The sequence below is a fragment of the Semicossyphus pulcher genome, unplaced genomic scaffold (assembly GCF_022749685.1).
Source record: "Semicossyphus pulcher isolate SPU_LCO1_2020_fin unplaced genomic scaffold, fSemPul1.0.p SCAF_25, whole genome shotgun sequence".
In the NCBI taxonomy this organism is placed as follows: domain Eukaryota; kingdom Metazoa; phylum Chordata; class Actinopteri; order Labriformes; family Labridae; genus Semicossyphus; species Semicossyphus pulcher.
In genome coordinates, this window is record NW_027211699.1 from 6,881,871 (window position 1) to 6,906,379 (window position 24,509).

At 40.6% G+C, this 24,509-nt stretch overlaps 2 protein-coding genes across 3 annotated transcripts; both read left to right on the forward strand.

Annotated features, from left to right (window-relative positions):
• Positions 1-814: 814 nt before the first annotated feature.
• LOC138604077 (casein kinase I) lies at positions 815-11,127 on the forward strand. The gene is made up of 11 exons (XM_069675913.1): positions 815-1,016; positions 4,071-4,161; positions 4,390-4,500; positions 4,835-4,983; positions 5,589-5,817; positions 7,334-7,504; positions 7,720-7,868; positions 8,043-8,238; positions 8,383-8,522; positions 9,103-9,170; positions 9,263-11,127. Exons 2-10 carry the CDS (start codon positions 4,086-4,088, stop codon positions 9,133-9,135), a joined length of 1,254 nt encoding a protein of 417 aa, XP_069532014.1. The 5' UTR covers positions 815-1,016; positions 4,071-4,085; the 3' UTR covers positions 9,136-9,170; positions 9,263-11,127.
• Positions 11,128-11,327: 200 nt separating this feature from the next.
• LOC138604480 (transmembrane protein 184B-like) lies at positions 11,328-24,345 on the forward strand. 2 transcript variants are annotated; one of them, XM_069676427.1, is made up of 10 exons: positions 11,328-11,794; positions 14,112-14,345; positions 16,600-16,765; positions 19,354-19,444; positions 19,551-19,626; positions 19,810-19,901; positions 20,175-20,344; positions 21,019-21,213; positions 21,573-21,599; positions 21,958-24,345. In XM_069676427.1, the coding sequence occupies exons 2-10, from the start codon at positions 14,112-14,114 to the stop codon at positions 22,185-22,187; spliced, it is 1,281 nt and encodes a 426-aa protein (XP_069532528.1). In that variant the 5' UTR covers positions 11,328-11,794; the 3' UTR covers positions 22,188-24,345. The 2 variants fall into 2 exon arrangements, with proteins under 2 accessions (XP_069532528.1, XP_069532530.1); XM_069676429.1 differs by lacking the exon at positions 21,573-21,599.
• Positions 24,346-24,509: the final 164 nt, after the last annotated feature.

Below are 24,509 nucleotides of genomic sequence, written 5' to 3' on the forward strand. Positions count from 1 at the left end.
TGTAACAGTGATGAATGTGACAAAGAAGTTACATTAAGGAAAAGGCGTGTGGTCTGTTCATAGACAGGGTCATAGAAGAACAAGCCAGCATGTCCATCTGTCACCCTCTCATTACATCCACAAACCAATCCTATTTAACACCCACGTCATGCTACTGTAAGCCACTGCTTACTGTATGAAATTGTTTCCCTTCTCTCATGCAATTATGGGTTTTCGTTGTATTAAATGGATGCTCTTATGGACAAAAACGTTATTATAAACTTCAATATTTTCCCTAGGCTTGAGTTTAAAGGATTTCCTAACATTTTCTGTCAGGCCTATTTCCATATTTGTGAGGAAAACCAAACTGAGCTACCTGTACAGAAACATAATTTGTAGGACACCTGACACCCCTAATTTTGACACACATCATGTGGTAGATTTCTGATATGTAATAACTGTAAAAAAACAAACAAAAACTTTTTAATAATTGGGGGGAAAAGAACAACATTTTTTTTATTATTGTTAGCAGTGGTAGTTCTAAAAGTACTCTTTTAATTAAATGTACATTATAAGACGATGTATGTGTTTATAACTATAAACACGGTCAACTGGACTGGAGTCACATATGCGAGCAGCATTGTGACTCAAAATGAGTAACTGTAAAAAAATAAAAAAATAAAAAAAAGGTTAATTAATGAATGGTCAAATTTATGGAGGATGGAGCGGTTGCGTGTGACGTTTTACTTTAATGACTGCGCCCTGAAATTCAGAGAATGACATCATCTACGTTGTGAACGGGCGCGTTGTTAAGTAACGAGAGGGGGAGACAGACTCGAGTGGAGAACGGCCGCTCGTGCTGCTGGAGCTTCCAAGGGACTATCAACAGGGAGTGCAACCGACGACAGATCCAAGAGCTGAGGGAATGAGAGCCGCCAGAATCCGCCCCCATCCTCCTCTGCCCAGGCTTCTGTCCGACTGACAACCATCGGATCAGAACCTCCACTGAACCAGCTTTCGGACGAACCCAATATCGGGTAAGTGGTGGGTCGGGGAACCGCAGAAACCAAGGGGGAAAACGGGCCTGATTCGTCCGAATCAGAGACTTGTATTCACGGCTTACAGGAGAGGGGGAGGGGGCAAGAAGTAGGGATGGCTATCTACACAGGCTAGTCCAGTACACAAATGGGTGCGGTTTTAAGTGTGATAAAATGTGGCGAAGTGCGATATACACATTTACAGCCTTGTTTAATTTCGAAAATAATTATTGTGGTGCAGTAACGTAACGTATCACGGTTCCGTATTACTACTAGCTTACTCTTAGCAGCTAACAGTTGACTAACGTAAATGCCTTCGGTTGATATCTTTACTAATGGCACTTAAAGCGTTCGTTAATTATAGAAATTGGTGTTTTAAAACATAACTATTAGTGAAATATATTAAATGTAATATTAGTTAGAGCAAAAATCTGACTTTAGCGTATCGTAAATCACAACTGACCTGCTTCTCATCAAATTACAACCAGGGAAGAGAATCATAACGTTAGCCTGTATATTCTACTATTTACCATTATAAAACAAAATAAATGAAGAGTGATTTTTGACATTATATTGGTATGCATTTAGTTTCGAGTCTGTAACAGTGGAGCTGATTGTGAAGTGACAGCTGCCAGAGTGTGAGAGGCGTAGCACTGCTCTGTTTTTCATGTGACTGAAATCCTCTGGCTTTGGCTCTCTGACACTTGTTTTCCCTCTTCAAAAGGACTTATTTTGTTACTCCCCTGTAGGGCACTTTACTTTTTTTTAAGTATATCTGGCTGCCTACATATCATGAAACAACAGCAAAATTATTTCACACTAGGCATTTGGGTGATTACTATGATGTGTAGATGCTTCAACACCAGTATACCACCACCGTAGGACATCCTATCGGCAGAACTAGCACCAACACTACCCCTTACCAGCAGATAAATACTGTAGTATCTCAACTTCACTGTCCTGTAGATTATACTATAGCCTACATCGCACAGGCCATCGTTGACACATAAAATGATGCATTATTCACATGGCTGCAAGTTTCCCCTTTGCATGTCATTCAATACCAAGTTCCCATTGCTTAAGTTTTTAGAATATGCAAATGACGGTATACCTAAATGAAAACCGCATGGACACTGTGATTTAACATTGTGTGCCACTTGTCCTGTACCAAATAATTAATCAATGGCACTTAATGTGTAGACTTGTGATTAATGTTGCTCCCTAAACCTGGTCCCTAGCTGCAGCACACGATACACTCTTGGTGTAATGAAACCTAACCCTTTATTAACCCAAATCTATCTGCCTCCATCACATCCACCATGCCAGGTTGTCCTCTCATCAGCTAGAGTTGACATGAGGTTCAGGGCTTACACCCCACAGTGCAACAGTGCAATGTAAGTTGTTAGGGGTTTGAAACCTATAAAAATGCCATCATCATTGTTAAACTAGTTTTTGAACAGAACTGGATTTTGCAACTATTTTTTAAAATCCCACAATTAAGCTTCTGGGACAATTTATGTTGCAATAAAGGACGTTCTGGATGGAAGCAGACTGAATGCAGAGGGCTAGTCCTGCAGAATTGATGACTGTTCTGCTTGCTTGAGTTGGCATGCTCCCCAAATTGAGGATTTCTGAGACTGCTTTGTTTTGCAATTATCTGAGTTGTCATGAGACTCTTTCATATTGTCTGTAGGGAATGTTGAACGAGACAGGAACAAGTAAAGATGATACTGTCTATTTTATATACTGCTGTGTTGAATAGTCAGTAAGTATTAATTGTAATGGTTGTTTGAAGATGCAGTGTTTCTACATCTGAAAAACCTGTTTACCGTTGCTATAAAGGGCACAGCTTGTTTACATAGTGTTCCTAAATTGGTGGTGAGGAAGCAAATCTCTTTGATAAATGATGCTCTCCACTGATAAATTCTCTGCAGCACTTTGCCTTCTGAAGTTCATTGCACAGAATTGTCTGAGGGCCTTGACACAGATACGCCAGCCAGCGCTCCGCGGCCGCTCATGCCTTCCCTCCCTTGGCAGTGCCAGTACAGAGCACTGGAGAGCTTAGTCTTGCTTTTGCAGTGGCTGCACAATGTGGCGTGGTAGAGGGAGTACTAAATAAATGATGATCCAGCCCAGCATCACGTGCAGTTCAGCTCAGAAGATGTACTTGTTTCCTCATGTGTGTCAAGTTTTAAGCCTCACTTCCACTGCATTTTATGGTTTGACTTGACTTGCCTCACTTGTGGTACCAGATACTATTTAATTTTTTTACCATGCAGAAAGTACCCTCTCATTGGAGCAAGATTCATAGCTGATCTTAATAGCTGCAAGAAACTTCTGTGACATCGTCATCATTGTGACACATACACAAGTCTGCTCTTTGTCAACTGTACGCGATGTGGTTTTGCAGGCTGCCTTTGATTAAAATGGGGTTGAGTGAATAGAAAAAGAGGGAATTCTCTCTTACCAGTAGTCTACAGTGTCTAAATTCCACCTTTTTGTATCAGTTCAGCTCGCTTAAAACCGCCAATGTGATCCCAAAAACTACTAGGTACTATCCATAACTTGTAATTGGAAGAACAAATCCGTTTTAAGCTAGCTGAGTCAAACCTTCCAGTGGAGAGGCATTAATTATTCCATGTGACAACTGGCAAGTCTGTGAAACCCTAATTTTGCTGTAGGTCTTCGCCTTCTTCCCTGCTCTTGCTGATCTTGCTTCATCCACCTCCCCCTCCCAGCTACAAACCTAATCGTGTGTCTCTGGAGGCCAGACAGCTGTTTGCTGATCAACAAGCCCTGCTCAGGCTACATTCTCACACAAACACGTGGCTGAGTTCAGCGTGTCTGGGATCATCATGTGAGCAGCTGACTGACTCTTGAGGATACCTTCCCTCAGTCTAACCACTCAAGTTGAGGAAACGAGTTGTACAACAGCTTATCTTATAAGTTTCCGAGTTAGCAGTGAGAGAGAAGAGGCACAGCACAGATGAGCTAATGTGGTGTCATGTGTCCTTTGCTGTCTTTTAATCATCTCCATTTGTCTGTTGGTGACAGTGACGACTCACAACCATGGAGCTGCGAGTGGGGAACAAGTACCGGCTGGGGCGAAAGATAGGGAGTGGTTCCTTTGGCGATATTTACCTCGGTAAGTGTAAACAACGTTTTTTTGCTTTCCTTTCTAAATTTCATTTTTGTATCCAATGTGAAGATTCTTTCCACATTAGTTTCTGAACAATCTCATTCTTCATACAGGATATTACTTTCCCTCTTTATCTGGGCTCTGAGTTTTCTTTATATTCATAAACTATTGGTCTGGTACTGGTTTAATTGTCGCAGCTCTTACAGCTATGGTTGTGTTGTTTTTTCCCCTCAGGTGCCAACATTGCCACCGGTGAGGAGGTAGCCATCAAGCTGGAATGTGTGAAGACCAAACACCCACAGTTGCACATTGAAAGCAAGTTCTACAAGATGATGCAAGGAGGAGGTAAGGGGTGAACATAGCTTTGACATGCTTTGAATTTTTTTCCTGCCTCCCTGTTCTGTTTTTATTTTCAACGTGAAAACCCTGCTAAGCCTGCTGAAAAGATGTACAATAAATACTTTTTGCCACAATTAAGAGGACAGTCATCTTTTCAAATTGTTGTGATCTAAACATGCTTGGATGAACAAAGGCATATTCAAGAAAAAGATTATGTTGTAATTGGTCAAAGAAGGGAGGATTTGTAGCTGATGCAGAATTTGCTAATTATATCAATTGTAGCCTTTTATAGATATGGTGTATAAACTTAAGGCTGACTGTGTGTATGTGTGTATTTTAGTGGGCATTCCATCGATAAAGTGGTGTGGTGCAGAGGGAGACTACAACGTGATGGTAATGGAGCTGCTTGGTCCCAGTCTGGAAGACCTTTTCAACTTTTGCTCCCGGAAGTTCAGCTTAAAGACGGTCCTGCTTTTGGCGGACCAGATGGTATGACACAAAGCCTCATGTAGAATTGGGACAATTTCAATGTCCCCTTATTTAAGATTACACTATGGGAAACGGTTAGCTTTACGAGCAGAATACAGAGACACACTTTTTATAATCTCTCTAGATCATGTGCATGACCTACTTGATTTTATTTGTTGTGCACGCTCTAGCTGTAAACATTGCACGTGATTCCCCTCAGGCTTCTTTAAAGATTGTAGAAGTTTTGGTTTCCACTACTCTTGTGCCTCCTGTGTACTTTATAATCCTGACCCCTCTCAGACAGCTGGCCTAGATATTTCATTTCATGTGTAGCTTTCTCAGGCACCTTTTGTTCTAACTACAGCCAAGTTGCTGTGTCAGTCCTCTATATGGGTGTTCGACTCTCCACTTATAGCCTGAAGTCATCACCTTCCTGTGTTCTGTCTTCATATATCATGTTGTCCTTCCGTGTCCTCCTTTTGTCTTAGTTTGCTCGAAGCATTGATGTATTGACTGCACATACTACAGCCCAGTGACTTTATTAGGAAACAACTAAAGGAAAGTGTTGACCTGACAGCATTTACAATGCAATAATGTGACGTTGTTGTCTCCCTCATCTTCTTTAGATAAGTCGCATTGAGTACATCCACTCCAAGAATTTCATCCATCGGGATGTCAAGCCTGACAACTTCCTAATGGGGCTCGGCAAAAAGGGTAACCTGGTGTACATCATTGACTTTGGCCTAGCCAAAAAGTACCGTGATGCCCGCACACACCAGCACATCCCTTACAGGGAGAACAAGAACCTGACGGGCACTGCACGCTACGCCTCCATCAACACACATCTTGGAATTGGTAAGGCACACTTGGAGCATATGCTCATTCCTGGCTTGTTTACCTTTATGAGGAAGGATATTATGTTTGTGCGTGTGTGTGTGTGTGTGGGTGTACATTAGTTATTTTATGCTTATATTTTGCTAGATCCTTTATTAAACAACAGTGCTGTTGGTTCTTGTCCTCTTGAACCTGTTTTTCACACGTTTTCAGACAGTCGTGTTATATTCCTGCATGATGAGGCTTTCTAAGAAACCTTTATTAGAATTGTCAGTCCACTCCATAGCTTTTATTATGCATCAGGCCCATTTTATTCCAATAAGAATCCCAGTTGAGGAAAAGAGGATCTACATCCCCTTCACCATGCTTTTATGTCTCGGTCAGATAATAAAAATTGTCTCTTTATATTTTAATGGATTTCAAACCTGGAGTCTTCTTGTACTGAACTTTTTTTCTGCCTGAGAGAAGCCTTTTATAGCTACATATTCCATAGGCTGCTTTTCCCCTTTGACACCCCCTATACACCGTCCCGCTCCTGCTGTTTCATTTGGACGTGCCTCCTCTTTGCCTCGCCTTTTGTTTATACAAACCCTATCGGATCAGACAGAGGATGTGAGGGAAGAGAGCTCACGTGACAGAAAAAGAGAGGAAATGCTGCCTGGAGTGGAAAAAAAACCTTGTTGTTGCATTTTGATTTCAGTGTAATGCTCTCTGAGACAAACTGTAGTGCATTTTATATGGCTAACTATTATGAACACATCTCCCATCTCATTGCAGTTTAGCCCCAGAAAGTTATTTATCTCTGTATTTTGGTTAGATATCATTGGCTTTTAGATATCTGGTGGGTGTACAAATACTGACGTGTAAGTAATAGAACATATTTCTCTTATGGTTCTCTCCAAAAAATATGTATTGAATATGACATTTAATCATTCATCAAACTTTGATTCCACTTGGAAAAGCAAATATAAACAGTGTTCAGGAAGTGATTTATGTTTGCTTTGAGTAAACAAAAGAAACTGCACTTTCAAGTGTAGTCTGATTTACAGGCTTCACAAGTTTCTCAGATAGAAGCCGCATGAGTCTTGTTTTGTTGAGTTGTCATGTCAGTAAAATCATTCAGGCTGTTCTGGTCCTGCAAAAAAATTAAAAGCATTATATGACCATCGTCTTTCAAATGTACATCAGTAACCCACAGATCCTGAATAAATTAGATAAGCCACAGATATGACAAAACCCACTACCTGCATCTTTGAGTTGTCCTACTATAATCATGTGGAGTAAAACTAATATTTAATTAGCCAAGTTGAGACATAATTCTTAACTTCAAAATCACTGACCCATCATCACCCATCAATTCATAAAAACTCTGCATAAAACTGCAAAATTACACCTTCCTTTATGATTTGTATTTATGTTATTGTGGCTATTTTTTGTGTTTATTGCAGGCTGTGACTTTGTCTTTGTGTTGAAACACTAAGCGGGCATCCATCAGTTTTCTCACTCTTGTATGCTCTCTCACACCTTGTGTCCACAGAGCAGTCCAGACGCGATGACCTGGAGTCTCTCGGCTATGTCCTCATGTACTTCAACCTTGGTTCCCTCCCCTGGCAAGGCCTCAAAGCCGCCACCAAGAGACAGAAGTATGAACGAATCAGTGAGAAGAAAATGTCCACACCCATTGAGGTTCTTTGCAAAGGATACCCTTGTAAGTGATGTGTCTCTGTAGCCTGTTTGTAATGGGGCAACAATATACATGTTTTAGCAGCTGCAGTGTTAAGTTCCTCATTGTGGTATTAAATATAAGCAATGCAAATCTTTTCTCTTCACTGTAGTCATGGTGATTTTGTGTTTTTGCTGTCTGTTAGTGTTGTGTGCATTCTGAGTTTCTCCTAATTGTCTTGTTTATTTGTTCTCCAACAGCGGAGTTCTCCACATACCTGAATTTTTGCCGTTCACTCCGTTTTGATGACAAGCCGGACTACTCTTACCTACGACAGCTCTTCAGGAATCTTTTCCATCGTCAGGGTTTCTCCTATGACTACGTCTTTGATTGGAACATGCTCAAATTTGTAAGTTAACATAAGGTGTTTCTAATTGAATCAGTGATAATTGCTTTGATGCGTAGCAGCCACTTAACCCATCAATTGCAGTGCTCAAAAATCACATGTCCAATAGCTCACAATAAAAGTAAGATCTGTTTTTGGTCACGGTAAAGCTTTAATATGACTTATCTAATCTATTAGGGGGCCAGTCGGACAGCCGAAGATGGGGAACGGGAGAGGAGAACGGGAGATGACAGGGATGAGCGGATCGGAGGAGCCCCACGGGGGTCTGCATCGAGGGGCCTCCCCCCAGGTCCCAACCCTGGAGTTGCCAACAGAGTCAGGAACGGGCCAGAGCAGGCCATCTCCAACCCAGCCTCACGGGTCCAGCAGTCTGGTGAGTGTGCTGCTGAATGTCTTAAATCACCATCCTGTGCTTGCTGTATTTTAATAACAAATAATGCTACACAGACTCTGCAATAATTACTCTTGAATATGTGCATCAAATGCGGTTGGTTGTAAATTTTATACATCGTTTTAGGGAACACGTCGCCACGCGCAATTTCTCGTGCAGAGAGGGAGAGGAAGGTGAGCATGCGGCTCCACAGAGGGGCTCCTGCCAACGTATCATCTTCTGACCTCACAGCCCGTCATGACCAATCAAGAATTTCCACATCACAGGTGAGACAAAACACTCACAGCTTCTTATTTGGCAGTCCCAAAATAACCATCAGCAATCAACTGGAGAGGATAAAGCCTCTTGAATCGATGGCCAATAATTCTGGGCTTCATGTGTAGAGAACAGTTATTCAGTTATAGTGATAAAGGATATCTGTGCTTAGACGTACTTTGCTGTGCAGTTATTGTTTGTCTGGCTAGCAACTTGAGACACAACAATTGAGTTGAGTTGCAGTGGAGAGATGGCGTCTACAGGATTGTTAGCTGTGCTTAAATGTTGATGTTTTTTATTTAGAGATAAATAAAAAATGCTTAATCATCTTCAGAAGTTCGCCGATGCGTTCAGGGATTGCATTACTCATGATGCATTTGAGACGTGTAAATTCTCCAGAACATGGCTTTTGAAACCAGAATCAACTTTGTACTTGCATACTTGCCATTAAAAACAATGTATTGTAGTTGTAGTCTTGTAGTAAGGTTGTCTTACAGCTGCCAGATCAGTGTTGTTATTGGCAACAGTCCATATCATGATGAAGTCTGTTGCTGGAACAAGTCCTTTGTCTTAATACTGTTTCCGTTTCAGGTCAGCGTGCCATTTGAGCACATGGGGAAGTAAAACTCTTTGGCTCTGCATGCACATAAAACTGACAGGTGAGGTCTAATTTCACTCATTTATTCACATGCTGACTGTGAAATACACCGCTCACGCAGTCTATTGACCATCACTCCTCTTCCTCTTGCAGGGCTGCAAATTATATTCGTCGCTCCAGATTTTCCTTTATTTTTACCTTGTCTTATGTAAAGATAATTGCCAATGGACACATGGATCTTTGGAAAAGGACAGTAATTCTCTAAAGGATCCAGGGAAGTACATGACAGTATCCAACATGCACTCTTTTATGAACCCTCTTTGCTGAACTGTGGCCAACCACCACCACAAAATAAGCAAACGAATGACAGTCCACCATTGTTACTCCATGGTTGTTCATACCTGCTCTTGTCCTCAAAACATTCCCTCAGTACCTTTTTGTCTGACAAATGTGAAGAACTGTTAGCATCAAAGGAGCAAAAAGGTATCAGGGACACACGCATGTATCTCATCAAACTTCATGATTGATATAGGCTTAGTATAAATTTATCTTTTTTTATTTTAACACCGCCAAAACAACTTTTTAGTGAATGTCACCTTTTATCTTTGAAGAAGACATCTTAAATTGGAGCTTTTTATGAGTTTCCTTTCTATTTTTTAAGAAAGATAACAGCTGAAAGAAGAAATAAGGAGAGGTAGATGAGAGCGTAGTCGACAAAAAGGCGCCTTTGAAAAGGATAAGTAAGTGATGTTTTAGCTGTTGCAGAGAAACGTTTCTGGTAAAGTAGTACTTGGCACTTGCTTGCCCTTCATCCATGTTGTGATAATTTACTCTCCCTCAAAACTCGCCACCAAAACTTGCACCCCCGATTACTTTGCCTGTTATGAACTTCGTGTTTCCTCTGGTTTTAATGTGAGTGGGTAAGGTGAAGAATGACCATAGATATTGCAAAGACACACTCCTAAATCTTGAGGGAAGCTCCTCAGGAAACTCTCAGTGTATTTGACCAGAGACCATAGCTGCCCATTTTGGCTAACAAAAAGTGGCTGCAATTTTTATGATAGTTCTTAATGTTACCTTTTTTTATTCTTTTGTTATTGGAGGTCATAGGGAGTGGGCAGGCTCTTTTAGGGATTACTCTTAGGGGACGGGACATCCAATTATAATTTTTTTTTAAATGTTTACTTCACTGTAAATATTTTTTTTATTTTGATGTAAATCCAAAACGTGGTCATTTATTTTAATGTGTAAAGTACAGAAATTCATACTAATAACATAAATTGGGGCTGGTTTCAGAATTTAAGGTATTTAAAGTACAGTGGGATACTGTTACTTTGCCAGCTGGGTCATCTAACATTTTGTGTGTGTATGTGTGTGTGTGCGTGTGTGTGTGTGTGTGTGTGTGTGAGAGAGAGAGAGAGATGCAATGAATCCCTGCTAAGAATACAAGATTCATGTTGTCTTTGTATACAAATTGTTTTCATCACTGTTCTCTGCTATTTATTTAAAACTATTTTTTATTTGTCTGTATGAAGTTTCTGTTTTTTAATCTTATTCTTTCATTTTATCTTCTTGTATTGGTATCTTTTTTTTTGTACAGGTGTTTTTTCCCTGTCTCTTTTGGTCTTATTATTTTATGCATCTTATGTCAGCCTCACATCATACATAGGGCTTTCAATGTTCCTTCTGCAAAAATGATATGCTAATAATAATTTGATGTCACCTTTGGATATTAACCTCCAGCAACCTTGATAATGTCATTAAAAATAAATCAACTGATGCAATTGCAGGGATGTGTAAATAGCAGTGTATTGTGTGTAATTACCTTTGTACAGGCCACCATGACCCAGTGGCATTGTAACTGTTGAGTTAAGGATAGTCAAGAAAAAGCTGAGGCGATTGGGGTTTCACTTTATGTATTGTGTGCTGATATCTTGTACAGTTCTTTAACACACTTTATTTACAACAGTATTTGTGTATATTTTATGAAGTAATAAAATTAATAACGTTGCTCACAACATTATGTTGGTCGTTGTTGCTCATCTTTTGCAATATTAAGTTGATGTTTGTTTTTAATCGTTTTTGTTTTGATACAACTTATAATTCAGTGCAGTCTAACTTGCACAGAGTAACGACATGTTAAATTGCAAAGACCTTTAGAAATTTAAAGCGTTAATACGCATGCGCCAAACGGAGTTTTAGCTGGCAGCTGCCGTTAGTACAGTGGAATATCCATGGTGATGTGGATGAAATAACGGTGTTTAGTTTACCAGCTTTGGATGGGAAATGGCAAGACAAAACGTGTTGTTTTTCATCGTCGGTTTTATATTGTAGCTGAGCGTGCCGCGTCCTCTAGGCGTGTTTGATTACTGTGCTTTGTTTTGACTTAACGGGTAGCGACAACAGCAAGCTAGCGCAAGGCTAGGGAGGCTAGCTAACGTTAGCAAGCAGCACTCGGTGTAATTGACTCTCAGCTACCGTCACCTGCCAGGTTTTGTAAAAAGAGGCAAGTTTTCCTTTTTCAAACAATAATGCAATGATAAAATAGGTTCCTTGCTTTCGATTGAGTGCGCGCGCTCGACCAACTAACTTCTTGTACTCCAGAAGGTTTGCCAACGACCTGAGATGATGAGCTAAATTGATGCTTTGATTCAAACCAGCGCAGATCAAACCACTGCAGCGGAGGTAAGTAAAATAGAAGGATGGAGTCACGAGCACTAAGAAAACACGCCATTTTCAGTTCACTGTTTTTTTCTTAACTGGCAGACGGGTTCAGTACATGATCAAAATCAGCAGTGCTGAGGTAAATATTGGTCCCTTGGATTTGCATTATTGTGAAAGTGATGTCACCCTTTTTCTAAAATGCAGCACTGCTCTATGTTTAATGTTATGAAGGATCAACCCTGGGAATCATGCTTCCTCGTTCTTTGTGGGACTTATTACAGCTACGCCTAAAGCAATTAAAATGATGTGTGGTCACTGTGAAGTAGCCTTGTGGTCTTCGGTGCCTCTGAGTGATCACAACCTCAATGACCAGATGCTTAATGGTCATTTTCGAGCAGCTTTCCTAGCCTTAGGAGTTATGATGGCCTGTCACAAAGACTGCTCATCCAATTGAGGTCAAAATACAATGCATGTTTTGAAACCTACCCACGGGTGCAGTCAGCAGGATTGATGAGTTGCCTGTCTCTTGTCTGTGGCCCACTAGGAAGCATCTAGCTTTGTTGTTGTAGGTGCGCGCTTGTGCTTGTAAACGTCGCCAGTGCTCGTATAAACTGAACATAGACCTCAACCTTTTTGCAGTATTTGTTTTAACTGATTAACATTCATTCAACCACTGTTGGGAAATAAGTAAGTACAATTTATTTCCATATCTAGTCGTGTTTATCACGCTAGGCAGTATTGCAAACAAACCATGATATCAGTGTGTACTTCACATCTGTTTTGAAAAGTCAAACTGAAACTGCTGCTGTATTACAAATCCTTGTGTAAGACATTTAAGTAATTACTTTGGGAAGATAATAATGTATACTGATATATTGCATGACCCTTAATTAACAGTAAATTATATTCAGGCTCTCAGTGTTTCTTTCAGATCAACAATAAGGTATGCAGGGCTGTTGACTGTTTAGTCCTAAATAGATTTCCTCACACTTTTTTCTGCCTGAATAGCTAAAACATATTCCAGTGTCGGTGACACACTGATGTGTTTCGAAACTGCATTGCCAAAAGGTGATTGAGGCTTTGGAAAGCAGTATGATTCATCCGTGATCACATCGAACACCTACCTATATTTAGCTGGTGCATGGGGGGTTTGAAAGTCATCGTGAAATTAGTTTTCACTGTGAATGATTAGATTATTTCCTTCCTGGAATCCTCACCAAGGCACTGACGTAGTTGGAGAGATGTGCGGACGCAAAGGTTATGTGGCGATAATGTGGCGAGTGCACATGGAGCACATTTCGAGATGCTTTTGATGTTACGAGATCCGGCCTGTCTTGTTGGCATGTCTCCATATTGGCAAGGAGTTATGACGTGATTCGCATCACTTGTCTTATTTCACTTCCTTTAAAATCATTATTCTGCACAATACAGATTTTCCTATAGATGTGACATTCTGCCGACGTGGCAGAAATGCAGTGTAACATCAGGTGTGATACAGTACAAATCAGGTAAAGACAATTCAGAGGGTTTGTACAGTGCAGAGGTGATCAGTTTGCTTACGTTTTTTATCATGAATGTTAAAACACAAATATGAGGAGGGGGGGTCTGACACTTTTATCTCCCATATTTTCCAGCTACAGCTCTGAGGATTTAATCTCTACCTTTTCATGAAACAAAGATCTTAGGTTAGAAAAGACATTGTTAATAACACATTTCAGAAATACATTTTCAGAAATGTGTTTCTTTTCTCTGAAAGAAATATGTTTGTGTGTAGCACCATTTGTAGCTCCGCTGCACCTCTTCATACCCTCAGCAAAGTGCAGAGAAAAATGAGGGGAGAAATTGGGTCAGCAGCACTCAGCTCATTGCTGTCACACTGATTTTCTGTGTTTTATGTGATTCAGGCTCTGCCCCCCCCCTACCCCCAACCCCATGGTGTGGTTTTTACACTGTTTATCTGCCTCTCCTCACCCACCTACCTTATGTTTCCTCTTTTCACTCCCTCTGTTTTGATCTCGCTTCATCTGTCAATCCACACAATCTCTGTTGCACCATAGATGTGTGCACTGTCCTACTTTGCTCTGCTCTGCATCCTTTTCTCATTCTAACATCAGCAGATGTTGGCTTGAGATTTAGGTCTTTGCCTGTGCAGGCCTGTTGTGATGCATTTATACATGGCGGTGTTTGACTGCGTTATAACCTGGAACGTGAGCCTGTGCAGCTCATTGTAGTTGACCTCAGGCTGCTAATTGTGTAAAACGTCTAGGCTAAAATAGTTAGGATTACCAAAAAAGCATATTTGTTTATTAAGTCTTACCCTCACCCTTTCTTCATATAGATGAGTCCATTTTGGCGGCGAGACATAACCCTGTCAGAGAATTTGGGGAATGACTCTCCTGTCGGCCTCGCCCCGGGGCCCCCAGCCACAGTGGCTCCACAGGCATCCAACTCCTCCTGGATACCAGAAGCCCCAGTAGTCACACCAGATGAGCCAATTTTCCTCATGACCTCCACTGCCCAAACCATATCTGGCTTTTTTGTTTGGACGGCGCTTCTGCTCACATGCCATCAGGTAAGGAGAACCTGATGAAAAACCTAAATATTGCTTATGATCTTTTAGGACTACCTACTGTTTTTTTCCTTCCTTCCTTTTTTAACCTTCATTTATCAAAGGCAGGTTTGTTGGACAAAAATAGCTCCTTTTTCAGCAAAAGGAAACATCCACACCCAGGAACGTTTTTCCATCAGCCCCTGTACTCGGGCTCCTAATGTGCAACACCAAATACATGCATGCGACTGTAAAGTTTCACATCAATGAGGAGAAAGCTTCTTCCAGATACCAATCAATCTATATAGCGTGTCCACTCTTCTCCTTTAACATTACCGTAACACTGACTGGTGTCTAATGTGTCTAGCGTGCTAATTTCGGTAGAAAAAGGGCATTAGATTGACTGAGGCTGACGTGAAAAATACCTGTTGCCTAGACGCGCCTGTACATTAGGTTTAGAAAATATCAACTTGTAGAGGGTGATGTCGGGAAAATAACCCCAAAAAAATGAACAAGTTAAACAGGGACATATTTTAGTTTGCTATGTTTTGACAGCTCAGAATAGTGTTTAAGGTTAGTGTTAGTCACACGGATACAGAACAGTGCTGTTTGCTTTGTTTGACGGTTTATCAGCCCGAAGTATTTATTAAGCATCCCTCAATGTAAGTGAGATCTACTGTATTATACCAGGAGGCTTAGGTTAATGGTTTGTCCTCCATTGTTTGCAGCTGCTCTTCACTTACAGTGTTAGAGACAAGCCCTCTGTCACTCTGGCAACAGGTGCTCCTGGCTCGCCTATGACATCAAAGAGTGAGGGGTGGGTGTGACACAGTGTTTGTGTGCGTGTGTGCGTGCATAGAGGACGGAGGAGGTCACCTAGCAACAAGCCCTGTGAGTTGAGTGCACTCTCTTGCTTGGTGTGTTGTCACCAACTGTTTGTTATTTTACCACAGGTGTGTGTCTGTTTACATGCGAGGAAAGGTGATAGGTGGGACATTGTGTAAGTGGAAAGGAGCAGACAGGAGTTCTGGTGACAAAGGCGCACCCTGTTCTTCCTTCCGTCTGCTGCTCTCAATAGGGCTGATAAAAGCCCGGTATCAATTACACCAAACAACACCGTGTGTCATTGCATGCGCACAACAAACACCTTTCAGACACACAGTACTCCTATAACAACGAAGGGAAATGTCTACTGGCTGTATTCTGACCTGTGCAGATAGACGAGAGCCTGATGAGAAACACATTCAGGTTACATCAGGCAGCAATTACTTTAAGCTAGCCTGTTTATCCACCACGTTCTGAGATGTGGTTCCATGAGGAGGAAGCTAATGAATGTTCCCCTGAGAGCATTTTTTATTTTTATTTTTAATTATTTTTTTGGGCCTTTTTTGGCTTTATTTGTAGGACAGCTGAAGATAGACAGGAACTGTTGGGAGGAGAGAGTGGGGGATGACATGCACCAAATGATCGGCAGACTGGGAGTCGAACCTGCGATCAGTGCGACGAGGACTGTAGCCTCTATACATGGGGTGCCTGCTCTACCGACTGAGCTAAACAGCGCCCCACCCCTGAGAGCATTTTTAATGTGACAATGATGTTTTACTGTTTCAAAAAAGAGAAATATATTAAGGGATTTCACCAGTGTTTTGTGAGTTCAGATTTTTTTAAAGTATTTTTAAGGTGTGATTCAAATTCAGTTACAATCTGATGGTTCCCTTGATGTAGGGCCCTATTTGCAACTTGCCACCAAGTAGCAAATATTCTGTGGGAAAGCCTGATTTGAAGAATGCTAACTAAGCACATCAAACAAGATTGCTCATGTGCAATAATTACAATTTGGTTGCATCTGCGATTTAGCTAGCATGATGGCTGAGGAAGAAGAGAAGAGCAAGAAATATGTGGTTGACCTCGTGGAGAAAAAAAGTTGAGACAACATGTTACAAACACAGGTGCTATGTCAAATCTGCAGAACATCAGGATGGGTATAAATGCAGATGTTTATATGTATATGCACCTATGACTCTGTTCCAGTGTGATTTCTTTTCTCTTTCTTCCCTTCTTGATTATTTCATTTCACTTTTAGCGTATGCTGTATGTCTAGCTTGAGTAGCTCTATTGCAAAGCCAGAGTCCAAATGATTCAAAATGATGGCATCAAGAAAAAATGTTGCAGCTGCTCCCTAAGCAACTTATGAAGGGCTGATGTTGTAGACAAATTAAAGAACAGTAAAGAAGAAAAACCTTGTCTTTTTCACCTCCTCTTTCGTTCTTCTTTTTAGATATACATGCACTTACGCTACTACAGCTCTCCAAATGAACAGAGGCACATAGTTCGGATCCTCTTCATAGTCCCCATCTATGCCTTCGACTCCTGGCTCAGCCTCCTTTTCTTCACCAATGAGGAGTACTATGTGTACTTTGACACAGTCCGAGACTGCTACGAAGGTGAGTGAATCGAGGAACACAGTGCAATGAACTGGTACACTTGCATTTTCTGCTGCAGGCTGCCAATATTTGCCATGCAAAGCAGTTCACTATTCACCACCGAGGTTGGAGGTATTGTTTTTCTCCACCCGACGTGTCTCTTAAATCACAGTAGAAATAAGGGTGTGGGAATTTATGTGATGTGATACCTCAGTGGCAGATGGCCTTTTCAGTGTCTCCATTTACAAAGGTTGCCATCTTTGTTCTCATGTCTCTGTGGCCTCTTGGGATTGCAGGGGAGGGGAAACCTGTTTCCTAGCAACTGTATGAAAACGAGCAGATCCTTGTGAAGACTTTTAAAAGGCATCTGACTTGTGAGCAGATAAATTGTAAGCTTGTTCTGTTTCTTACCAGCCTCTATAACGCGTCTACTGTCATGGATTGCTTTCCAATATTCATGCAGAAATGAAAATACAATGTTAAGGAAAATTAGCTTTTATTATCCCATCATCACATTACTGCTTTATTAGGATAAAATGTACTGTAAATGTCAACATACAGTTTATTACTGCTGCTGTTCGTAGGGACACAATTAGTGCTTTCTACTGCATGTAAAATATACACACATAGTGCATTTGGACCCAGTATCAAGACAAACTAATGGTTTTCTATTGTCTTCACAATAAAAGATCCACTGTAGTTTAATGTGATATTGTTATATTGGATATTTATATTCTCAAAATGCATGTTCAAGTTACTTTTGTCTCCATTCTGCACATCCTCTTCATGCTCAAAATACAGGGAAAAAATACTGTATGTGTAGTTACACAGCAAATCCAACACTGTGCTGACTGTGTGTCCTAGCAGGGGTTGCCCGTGTGCTACAATCACAGTCTTGCTTTTAAACTTGGCCTCTTTAAGCAATAAAAGGAGCTCGGACCTGTGGGTTACACTTAAATTAGCCTGAGAACACCTGGAGCAGCAGAGGGAAAACATTGTGCCCACTCAGGGACACCAATTGCTAGGATCAGTATGCAGCCCAGTCAGGTTTATATAAATTGCAGGTTACTTCTTAGCAAAATATCTCATCAGTGAGTGTTTTCAGGACACAGATTGGCGGGTCCATGTGTGTTTTGAGACTTCCTGTCTAAATGTATAAAATATTTTAAAGGTAAAAGCGGGAATTTTAGTGTCATTACATTAATTCATTGGCAACCATAATGTCTGTTTCAGGAAAACAGCGTGTTTCTAAGACATGAATCAGCAGGTTTTCATTTCAGTCAAATACCGCAGGAGGAGGCCACAGTGAAATGACATGTGAAAGTTTAACTGTTGAATGTCTGTAACCATACCATTGCTATATAGTTTCAGGTTTGATGGTGATGACAGTTTTTTTTAATGAGAATGAAGTTAGGAACTTAAATTGACAATCTCAAAGATTTCAGTTTCGTTTTCTTGGGCGCCACCCAAGGGCGATATACGGTAATTGCAGGAGGAGGACACCTCCCAATTTGACGAGAAGTCCACGGTTGGCTCCGGTTGTAACTCTTTATTTTCCTGGCTGACGGTCGCTTTCCTCTTCAGACTGTTTGCTTCATCTGAGCGTCGAGTTTGTTTCTTCTTCTTTGGATTTTCACTTCTTGTTGAAGTTGTATCTGTAGTCATCCATCTTTTCTTTGTTTGTTCAGCCATAGTAGATTACTGTTTACTCGCAACATTTACAGAAACAGTAATGCAGCCGCTTAGCTCCGCCTACCCTCTCTGGACGACCAATCACTGCTGGGTATTGGAAGACGCGTCACTAACTGGGTGGCTCAATCACCATTGTGTTACCTCATTCAGCGATAGATAGAGACTTAACAGGCATTTATTTACATGAAAATCTTCCAGATTATTTAAATAGCAGACTAGAGTGAAAAGTCAAAGCTACGGTCAGAAGAATTGCATCCCCTCTTTTATCTGTCAGGTTAGTGTGAAAGCAAACAGTGTCGATGGCTGCATTGATTAGGCTGATTACATATCAGATCCGACCATTGGACAGAGCAGAAAGGGATTAGAGACACAGCTGGTGTAGCGTTGCATTAAAGTCCACGATGCTGTAAAAGAATAACACAAAAGCAGTAGTTCTGTAACATGTTGACACGTTGACACGTTACATGTGTGAATATCATGGCCTTGAATATGTGTAGTTCCCTTGCGTAAGATCTGTATTGTCTCTCCGAACCATCTGTATTACATAACAGGTTTGTGTGGCAGTGTGATGTGACAATGAGCTCTCTTCAGTGTTTGGTTTCCTCAACGTGCTTCCATTATCACACTGATCCGCCCCTGCTCCGGCACTGGAACAATATACATTTCAATTTTATCTTAAAATTCACCCGGCCATTACCCAGGGATAAACAAACAAGATGGATCATCACTGATATGATATGTGATTTCAGTTTAAGGTATGGACTTGCCTAACAAATGGCAAGCCTTTCTTGGAATTCACCAAGCTCTTACTCCAGTTAAAAACTGAAATTGTTTGAGCTGTTTAAATGAAATCTGAGAGTGATTCTTCCGGCACCAATAAAAGCCTGTAACATTTCTTTTTGTGCGACACTCTACAGCCTTTGTCATCTACAACTTCCTGAGTCTCTGTTATGAGTATCTGGGAGGGGAGAGCGCCATCATGGCTGAGATCAGAGGGAAACCTATTGAGTAAGTTTGCTCTCATCTCATTCTATTCTCTAAAGTTATTCATATTGAAATGACCTGCATACGTTTCCAACGATTTTGATCTGTATGAACCTGCTCTTCCTGTTAGGTCCAGCTGTGTGTATGGGACCTGCTGTCTGTGGGGCAAGACGTACTCCATTGGCTTCCTCAGGTTTTGCAAACAGGTACCAAGCAAAGATTGTTGTATAAGATGATCTACTACAATGCCTTTATAATGTGCCGCAATATGGGAATTATGCTTGAAAGAAACGGATGTAACATTTCTGACCTGGTGTTTCTCCTGCCAATATTTCTCCTCATGTTTACTTTGCCTCCACTCATTGTCTCCCTCACTGTTACTTCATTAGGCAACTCTCCAGTTCTGTGTGGTGAAACCCCTGATGGCAGTCATCACTGTCATTCTTCAGGCCTTCGGGAAATACAGAGATGGAGACTTTAAGTGAGTTTACACAACAACTTACCCACTCAGTCATTCACAGCAGTAGTTGTGTCACATTACTGTTGACAATGAGCCTCAGCGAAAAAGTCTGTTCAGAACATAATGGCATAATAGCACTGATTGATCCCACCCTGGAATCCAGAGATATATCTGTAATGAGGAAACATTTTTCAAAGAGTAGTTTAAATATTTCCAGTTTATTTTTCCATCACGTAGACATTTTTCTTGTATCTTAAAGTTCAAGCCGTTCTTTCTTTTTGTTTCTTCCTCCAGTGTGGCTAGTGGCTACCTGTATGTGACCATTATCTACAACTTCTCCGTCAGTCTGTCGCTCTACGCTCTCTTCCTCTTCTACTTTGCCACACGTGAACTGCTTGTCCCGTACAACCCTGTGCTCAAGTTCTTCATGGTCAAGTCAGTCATCTTCCTCTCCTTCTGGCAAGGTAAGAAAAACCTGTTAACACAGAGATGCACACTTACTCATTTCAGAATCAGAAATACTTTATTAATCCCTGGGGGGAGATTCGGGCGTTAAAGTTGCTCTGACACAGAGAAGCATAAAGAAATATATGGCATAATAGAAAGAAAGATGTCAAGTATGTGCATTATATATACAATAAAATAAGAGATACATGCAAAAAGTTATATACATAAGAGTTATTTACAAATTTATTATGACACATTTTGTTTGTTTGTTTTCTTCAGCAGCTGTTTATCCAATTATTGTGTTTTTTTTAAGTAAGTTGGCACAAGAAAACGGTTATATTTTCATCTCATTGTGCTACTCTTCTAGTGGTTGCAATAACATTATGTTCTGTAATGAAAGACAGTTTTGTTTCATACATGAACTCATTTACTTCCTCAGGATTTTTGTGTTTTAGCTGTTGCTGTTTTAGTTTTGGGGTTTTGTGGTGGTAGGATGTTCCATTGCTTTGCCAGAAATAAAATCAGTAGAGGTAAAAAACAGGTCACCCTTTGTGGTCTGTTACTATGCCAAACAGGTGTCTGTTCCGTTTCTGGGTCTCCAGTCAGGTTTTAGTCATGCACACAACATAGTTTGTTTCTTTCTGTGAAATGATTTCTGTTTTCACACTCCGTCTCTCTTTGTTCGCTTCAGGGATGCTGCTGGCCATCCTGGAAAAGTGCGGAGCCATCCCTCAGATCAGCTCGGCTGACTTCTCTGTGGGCGAGGGAACAGTTGCTGCTGGTTACCAAAACTTCATCATCTGCATTGAGATGTTCTTTGCTGCTGTTGCTTTGCGCCATGCCTTTACCTACAAAGTCTACATGGATAAAAGACTGGACTCTTATGGTAAGGAAAGTGCTTGTGTTGGTATGGGTGTGTATGTTTGTGGTCTTACATCAGATAAGTAAAGCAACATGTGTAGATAATGACAAAAGTAGCCTGTATTTTATTGTGTGTATTATAATCTGTGTGCTTTTGATGCAGCCTGATTTCTGCAGCCTTACAGAAGGAATCTGAGCTCACTCTTTGTGTCCCAACCTTTGAACTTTGATTCCTGTCTTTGACACCCTACATACACTTTGAATATTTCTCTTTTCTTCTGCACTGTTCCTCAATTTTCACCTTGACTTTCTTGTATGTCGTCTCTTTTTCTCCCCCTCTTTCTGCTTTCTTCTCTCTTCTTCTTCACTGTGCTGCACCGAAAGGCTCATTTCCTATCTATGGACAGTACGGTAGGTCTCATGTTAGCTGTGTTTCATCTGTATCTACAACCCCCCCATTACAGTGTTTTTTGGTTGCTTTTTGTGTTTTATTGTGGTTAAATGTTCTTTACTTTTACATTGTTTTCAGTTCAGCATGACTCCAGCCTATAAATTGTTGGTCTAAGTTTGTGTTGAGAAACATTCAGTTAAAAAACATGTACATTTTCAAAGATATATGTTGTGATTATTATATTTTTTGTGCAAGATTTATTTGGGAATGTCCCTTTCTGTATTTCTGTCAGTCATCTGTCACTTTCATGTGTCTCTCCCCGTCCATTGTGCTCTGTGCTTTTTTATGAATCATCTAACCTTCCTACCCCTCCTCCAGGTCGCTGTGCCCCTATGAAGAGCATCTCCAGCAGCCTGAAGGAGACCATGAATCCAGGCGACATGGTCCAGGACGCCATCCACAACTTCTCCCCGGCTTATCAGCAGTACACTCAGCAGTCCACACTGGAGCGAAGCGGGGGGCCACCCCTCTCTCGCAGTCACAGCAACCTCAGCACCCGCGGGGACAATGAAAAGACCCTGCTGCTCAGCTCGGACGACGAGTTCTAAGACACAAACACACTGAGAGGCTCACTTGACTCATGTAACCCGTATGGAATTTCTATCAGCTATGTGAGATAAATCAGATCCTTTGTTGCTGCCTTAACAAGGAAGATCAGATTCTGTTTCCTTTTTTCTCATTTTCACATCAGACTCATGATTATGGTTAACCGAGTGTAGAAAGAGTGAGTGTTTTTATATGGAAAAAGAGATATTATTATTACAGAAGGGAAAGAGGCATAAAGAGGAAGATGGAGAAGTCGTTACAAATTTAGTTTGGAAGAAGAGAAGATTTTTAGTTTATCAACTGGTCAAGTTATTTGTGTTGATGTGAGAGAGGCCATAACTCAAATAACCGTGCCTGCATTTAGCGTCCTTATGCTGCACTGTAAACACTACAGCAAAAAAAGATAAGACATACACAAGCAAAAAGTGCCATTTTCCTCTAAAACACATGGCCTCCTTCATCGTTTTTATATCGATTCTTAATCCATACTCCGCCTCACCCTTCTGCCAACTCTGCCTCGTATCGAAACATTGCCAAATAAAGGGAGCAGTACCCTGCGCTCAAGTTAATGGGACACACTGTCTTAAGATTTAGAATGGATTTGTAGTCAAGCAAAACAAAGGGGCCTTGACATTTTCAGGCTTCTTTTTAATATATAAGACTTTAATCACATTTTTTTTATGTCGTATGACGTTGAAGGTGTAACTCATTTATTCATAGTTTGTTGGAAAATTGTTATTCCAGAAATGTTATCAATATTCTGTGTTTGTTTTTAAGTGACTAAAGAGTGCAATTGTATGGAACCAGCTGTTGGCCTGACTTGGGGTCCTCACGCGGTGTTATTGTTCGTAGAGCGCACAGGAACAGCTGTAGGAGAGATTTTAGCGTGGGCTGAGAGACTGATGGAAGGACAACACCCACACAGATTACAGATTACTGAAGAAGCAACACTTTCCTGCAGAGCCTGCCCAGCTGTGATGTGCTGTGGAGTGTAATCCCATAATTAAAGGCATTACATGTAGCACAGATCAGGCCTGCCTCTGCTGGTATTGCTTATAATGACATTGCTGCTATCGTAGTAGTGAGTGAGTCAGGATGGTCATTACAGATTGATAAGGCCATGCAAAGGTGTGTCAGTGCATACAAGGCTTTAAATGTGACCTGTGTCACATCTGGAAAAGGAATATATGGGCATTAAAAGGTGGTGTCCAGGATGATAGAATGTTCATCCTTTGGTTTCTATTATCCTTTTTGTTAAAAGATTATAGAAACTTTGTTAGATTTAATTGTTAATAAGCTACCAACTGATGTTTAACATGCGTTTTAGCAGGGGCCAGTATAGAAGCTTCCTTTGGTTGTAATTGTAGATGTTCGATGGCGGAGCACAGCAGTATAAAAGCTGAGTAGATTCCCCTTGACAGATGCTGCCTCTAAATGAACGATCATTGTTTTCCTGCAATGTTTAATGCAGACTCCAACCAGATCAGATTGACTTTACAAGCCTATTGACTGCAGGTAAACAAACGTAGCTGAATTGAGAAAATAGTATTCAGTCTGCAGAATAATTAAAATGTTTGTTGAATTGTTAAGAAGTTCAAAATCTGGTTTCTAGCTTTGAATGCTACCCCATTTCCTGGCCAAACAGCCCCTACTCTCACGTTTGTACCTGTCTTTCCTCTGAACCAGTAGTGCTTCAGTTAAAGGCAAGCTTGAGAATTTGTTTTATTTAGGTAACATTGATTTAGTGGTTTTGAAAAAGTGAAATTCACTGCCTTATACTCTGCCTTGATGTGACAGCATATCAAACTTTAGCATCTTGATGATACAAAAACACTATCAAATGATAGTTTTGATACTGTGATTTCAAGCCTGGATGTTAATTACAAAGCTGAATATTTTGAACCAGGAAATATTATACCTGAAAGGAAATGAGGTTGTAAATAAAGTTAAACTAAGCACTGCAAAACATTTATGATTATGACAGTATATGGCATAGCTTGGTCTAGTGCTTGAGTTTATTATTTTAATTTTCTGATATTCTCATGTTTTATTTCTGTTGTAAACGTTCTAATTTGCGTATTGGTAATATTATTACATGTTTTTATGCTATACTGGTTTCTATTGGTGTTGAAAAGGAAATAAAAGACACATGCAAACTGACATTTCTCCTTTTATGAAATATACTAAGTAGAAGGTCTGTAGTAAGCAGTTGTAGAAAGTAACTAACAGCATTTACTAAAATACTTTACTTTGATGTAAAAAAGTTTTCAGTTACTTAGTTAGTTGACGATTTGTAAACCTATAATTGAATACAAAAAAATATG

Coding starts and splice junctions, on each gene's coding strand:
- LOC138604480 (XM_069676427.1), top strand. CDS start 14,112: ATGAGTCCATTTTGGCGGCGAGACATAACCCTGTCAGAGAATTTGGGG. Junction 20,345..21,018: donor CTTCCTCTCCTTCTGGCAAG/GTAAGAAAAACC, acceptor TGTTCGCTTCAG/GGATGCTGCTGGCCATCCTG. Junction 21,600..21,957: donor TCCTATCTATGGACAGTACG/GTAGGTCTCATG, acceptor CCCCTCCTCCAG/GTCGCTGTGCCCCTATGAAG.
- LOC138604077 (XM_069675913.1), top strand. CDS start 4,086: ATGGAGCTGCGAGTGGGGAACAAGTACCGGCTGGGGCGAAAGATAGGG. Junction 4,162..4,389: donor CTTTGGCGATATTTACCTCG/GTAAGTGTAAAC, acceptor TTTTCCCCTCAG/GTGCCAACATTGCCACCGGT. Junction 4,501..4,834: donor CAAGATGATGCAAGGAGGAG/GTAAGGGGTGAA, acceptor TGTGTATTTTAG/TGGGCATTCCATCGATAAAG.